The sequence below is a fragment of the Myotis brandtii genome, unplaced genomic scaffold (genome assembly GCF_000412655.1).
Source record: "Myotis brandtii unplaced genomic scaffold, ASM41265v1 scaffold112, whole genome shotgun sequence".
Taxonomy (NCBI): domain Eukaryota; kingdom Metazoa; phylum Chordata; class Mammalia; order Chiroptera; family Vespertilionidae; genus Myotis; species Myotis brandtii.
Window position 1 is genome coordinate 7,687,020 of NW_005353838.1, and position 3,336 is coordinate 7,690,355.

At 37.9% G+C, this 3,336-nt stretch overlaps 1 protein-coding gene across 1 annotated transcript in view; it reads right to left on the reverse strand.

The window, feature by feature from the left end:
* Positions 1-631: 631 nt before the first annotated feature.
* Positions 632-3,336, reverse strand: part of ATP5G3 (ATP synthase, H+ transporting, mitochondrial Fo complex, subunit C3 (subunit 9)) — a 22,010-nt gene continuing 19,305 nt past the window's right edge. The window contains exons 2-4 of the mRNA XM_005857727.2: positions 2,435-2,512; positions 1,723-1,916; positions 632-1,108 (exon numbers count right to left, since the gene is read on the reverse strand). Of these exons, the coding sequence (XP_005857789.1) occupies positions 994-1,108; positions 1,723-1,916; positions 2,435-2,512 (387 nt within the window). The 3' untranslated portion in view covers positions 632-993. The remainder of the gene's footprint in view (positions 1,109-1,722; positions 1,917-2,434; positions 2,513-3,336) is intronic.

Consider the following 3,336-nt stretch of genomic DNA (forward strand, 5'->3'; position numbering starts at 1 on the left):
TCATGGGGTACCTAGATGTCTGGCTAAACCTTATTTCTGAGTGTGTGTGTGTGTGTGTGTGTGTGTGTGTGTGTGTGTCGCCCCTAACTGCCTCTGCCTTGGCCCTGCCACCATGGCTTTGTCCGGAAGGATGTCCAGAAGGTCTCCCGGTCTAATTAGCATATTACCCTTTTATTAGTATAGATTATAAGCAAAATACTGTTGAGCCAACTCTTATTTCCAAGACTCCTACTATAAACATGTTAGTATCAATGATAAGCAATGCTTTAGCAATGTTTGACTTTAAAATGTAGCCAATTCAGTTTAGTTTTTGATATTTGGTTAAGGAGAGCCTTGTTTAGGCAAGAAACTAGCTGCTAGATTGTTTCTCAGAAGACAGATAAGATTCATCATAGACACATAATTGCTTATAACTTAATGAAAAGTGAAAATTGCTTTCTACTCCCCTGTAGCAAGGCTTCGATTCTTAAAATCTGACATGATTTTTAGACCCAGCTGTCTAAGATCAGCGAAGTTACTCTTGGAAGGTGATCCTGTTTCCAAGTATTGAATTCATGTTAGCCCTTAAAAACTCAAAACCATCTTGAGCAATTAACTATCTTGGTTTCATTAATCATATTTCATAGAAGCGTAAAGCACTCAAATATTTCTCCTTTAATGAATCAAAAACCCTATAATTTACAATGTTCAGACACTATATAAAAGAATTCCCATAAAAATTACATTAGGATCTTTTTCATCAGTGAGGCAACGGCTGTAGTTCCCTCTGACTTGTACAGCATCTGCCTGAATGCATGTCCTTCTTTGTGATGATCTAAATGTAGGGAAGTACAAATCACAGCAAAAATTAAAGTTTTCATCTTTAATGAAATGACTTTGGAAATAATGTCTATTTCCATGACACCAATACTATAGTGCTCGGAGTCACAGTAAGGTACACAGAATTACATCCATAATTAATATGAATGCCAACATTTCAAGCAGTAATTTCTGTTACATGGCAAACAAAATCAAGAAAGCAACCATCAAACAAAAAAGACCCATAGCTTCAGATAAGGCAAATCCCAGGATAGCATATGAGAACAGCTGCTGCTTCAGCGAAGGGTTTCTAAAAAAGACACACAACACATTATTACTTTGAAATATCATTTGAATTTCAATGTTTGGTAAATGTTAAATAATCAGATTACTAGTGTGGGGATCTTTGTAAACTGGAAATACTGGGAGAGTATTTGTCTAGATCTCTTTTGCTTTGCCTTTGACATTCCTTCCTCCTCAATCCTAATCATATGAAGAAAAGGGGGAGAGCTGACTCTGTATGTCAATATAAATGGTCAGTCTTCATCTATTTTGGGTGAAGACCAACCATTCTTCTTATGCGTATGAAACTATGTTCTATACCTTTTAAGATCTGATAGTTTACAAATAAGGTCTTACATAATAAAATGGAAACTGACTCTTAAAAAATGTGCTGTTAATTATATTCCCAATATAGCTTAACAATTAAGAGTGTAGACTGTGAAGTCAAACTGAGTTAAAATTTATTTTGACACTTACTAGCTATGACAAATGGGGAGTTAAGTGACATAATGTGTGCAAAGCCCTTAAACTATAATGCAAGACAGAGAGTGGGCACTTTATACAAATTAGCTATTATTATTTCACTAGTTTTCTAAGTTTCCAACTATTTCAAGCATGCTCTTATTTGGCCATTGAAATTACCTGGCATAACCAATGATAAGGCTGCCAAAGACTGTTCCAATACCAGCACCAGAACCAGCCACTCCTACTGTTGCAGCACCTGCACCAATAAATTTGGCAGCAGTATCAATGTCTCTGCTGATTGCACTGGTCTGAAACTCCCTTTGGATTAGCTGAGGCACACCATTCTGGGCCCCATTAAATACTGTAGAGCCCTAGAGAACAAGAAATAAAGGCAAAGGTCAAATCAGTCACCACAGTTAGCTATTTCAATTACCATACTGTCAAAATGATAACTAGTTCTCTCTTTTGTAGCCAAGTTTGAATAGGAGGTGATGTGGCACAATCAAGGGCTTAAAATAAATCCAATCTGGCACAATAACACTATCTATACCCTAGAGAGTTGAAAATTAAGAAACAAAGTATGTGCATATGCTTTTTAGTAGAGTAGGCTTTTCAATAACTGCAGCTACTATAATCTTAAATATAGACAACTCAAGCCTATGCACTTAAATATACATACTGACTATATTGCTTAGCCAAATCAGGTGAATAAGTTTTGGATACATAAGTTTATTTTATTGGCTTATCTTCTGCACATTTTATTATCAGATAGAAAGGATTGCCTTCCAGCCATTCATTAATGAGGTTGTTTCCCCACCCCCTTCACTTTAGTCAAAACCATAAGACTTACTTAGGAGTGTCACTTAATTTCTGTTATTACTACTATTACCTCTCCAGTCCTAGCCTCTGGTCGAGATAACACTGATGCAGAAATTGGTCTGTATGCAACTCTGGATCCAGCTCGGATCTGTTAATGAAAGAAAATTCCACATAATAAGTAAGGATACAGATAAGATTTCAATGACCTTTCCTGCACCATGAGTTCTAAGAAAGCAAGAAGAAAAATGAGTCCAAGTTCATGACTTCTGTACTGACACTTATCTTGGCTTGTTTGGTCATTTTCAATAGGTGACGCAATTTTAATAGTTTTAAAGTTGCTAACGAAATTTTAAAGCTTGCTTCATAAGCTATTTGTAATATACTGAACAAAACTAAGAACAATTAGTTTAAAAATATGTATGGCTTTTAAAATTTTTAATTACTGTGGTGTCACAATTCAGATCAGAAAAACGACAATAAACACCACACATTCTTCAAATTTAAGTGGACCAACAAATGCGCCTATTAGGAGTGTCACTCTAAAAGCTTCTTATTTAAAACGGCACATTCGTTAATAGGAGCGCCCACCGTTTCCAAGACATTCCAATATGTCAGTTAATCATAAAATTAAAAAGCAGTGTAAGCAATTCCATATCAGAGTAAGACTAATTGGTGCAATACTCTGACCATAAGGACATATTCCAGCCCAGCTGCTCCGCCTGCCCTTGAGCGTCCACTAAACTAAGGTCACAGAAAACCCCTTCGGCACCGAGATCGGACTCCGTAGGACAAACCCCCCGGGTCTTCACTTCCCCGAACGCCTCCAAAATGGTCATGGAAATGGCATTCTAGAGGCAGGAAGAAAGAGGTTCGGCTGCTCCGCCACCTGCCTCCACCCACGCGGGGCGAGGCGAAGTCCCTCCCTCTGCAGCAGCGGGTTTGACCTACAGGCAGGCCCTGGAGAGCCAGGCG